Source organism: Microtus ochrogaster, unplaced genomic scaffold (genome assembly GCF_000317375.1).
Source record: "Microtus ochrogaster isolate Prairie Vole_2 unplaced genomic scaffold, MicOch1.0 UNK8, whole genome shotgun sequence".
In the NCBI taxonomy this organism is placed as follows: domain Eukaryota; kingdom Metazoa; phylum Chordata; class Mammalia; order Rodentia; family Cricetidae; genus Microtus; species Microtus ochrogaster.
In genome coordinates, this window is record NW_004949106.1 from 8,048,436 (window position 1) to 8,049,768 (window position 1,333).

Consider the following 1,333-nt stretch of genomic DNA (forward strand, 5'->3'; position numbering starts at 1 on the left):
AAGCTCGCAAACTGGGTAATAGCACACACAGGGGCACAGTACACGACAATTAACGTTTTATTGGCTAGAATAAAACTGACATTATTTTCAAATGATCGTTTCAAGGAGTCACACACATCTCATGCTATGTTCAATGCTGTACTTGCTGGTGGATGAAAGAGGGCTCAGAACCCAAATAGGTCATTATTGAATTAAATTTTACATGGAAAGATCGGATTCCCAATACAGCTTTCACACTGAGTAAACAGGTATCTAGGACCTGTACTTCCATCAAACTTCATTACCAACCTCCCGTAAACATCTTATAAGGATACCAGAAGGTTAGAATTCAAAGTGTCTTCGTAAGTCAAATACAAAGTAAATAGAAATTTACAAAACCTAGTCTATGCATATTCCCATTACAACTTTATTATGTAGAAATACACGGGGAGGGAGGGATTTCAAAGAAGGCTCTACTAAACTGGTATCTGTACCACAGAAATGATGTGTGCGGGACGCTGACACGACACAACACAGATATGAAGAACATAGAGGAACACACATACTATGTGACACTGAAGGCATGTGCTCGGCAATCCTCGGCTCCAATTAAATCAGGATCAAAAGACACAGCGAGAGCAGAAAGTAAGACAGCACAGAAGAGTGACATTTTAAAATGCTGACAGAAGCCCTTTGAAAACCAAATAGGTTTGCGTACGCAAAATAAACACTAGGAGAGCAGAGCAGGGAATGAGTTTCTGGATCTGCCCCCCCCCCCAGCTCCTTGATCTGCATGTGTGTGAACACTGTTCTCCTGCTCCATTCCCATGTGTGGGTCTTTAGCACACGACATTAAACAGCCTTTCATGACATGAAATTTATTTTCTCATGGCCTAGAGTCAGTGTTTCTAAGACATCACATTTTGTAAAACGTGATACATTCTATTTACAAAGATAAATTATACAATCAATTACCTGGAAATAAAAATCTAGTATCCCAACCATGTCTGTGCCTTCAGGAAAACACTAAAAAAAGGAAATTCAAATACAGAAAAGCAATGAAAACTCAGGCAAACAAAAAAATACATCAGTGTTAAGTTTAAGATATATAAAATATTTCAGTTTGCAAAAAAGTATAGTCTATAGAATATATATATAAAGAAGTTATACCATGTTATATAAATTCCTAAATTCTATTTTAAGAGACAAAGATTAAGTAATTGTAATTTATCATCATACTGAATCAGTCTCTTAAAGTTCTTTAAAAAACAAGGTTTATCAGCACTAGTCAGACACTGCACTTCAGAAATAAAATGCAGCAAACTTGTATGAGCATTCACACTAACACTGTCAA

General features: G+C 36.6%; 1 protein-coding gene across 1 annotated transcript in view; it reads right to left on the reverse strand.

Moving 5' to 3' along the window:
* The window catches only part of Gls (glutaminase), an 85,767-nt gene that overhangs the window by 31,560 nt on the left and 52,874 nt on the right, over positions 1-1,333 (reverse strand). Inside the window, exon 15 of the mRNA XM_026788841.1 lies at positions 955-1,005. Within this exon, the coding sequence (XP_026644642.1) occupies positions 955-1,005 (51 nt within the window). The remainder of the gene's footprint in view (positions 1-954; positions 1,006-1,333) is intronic.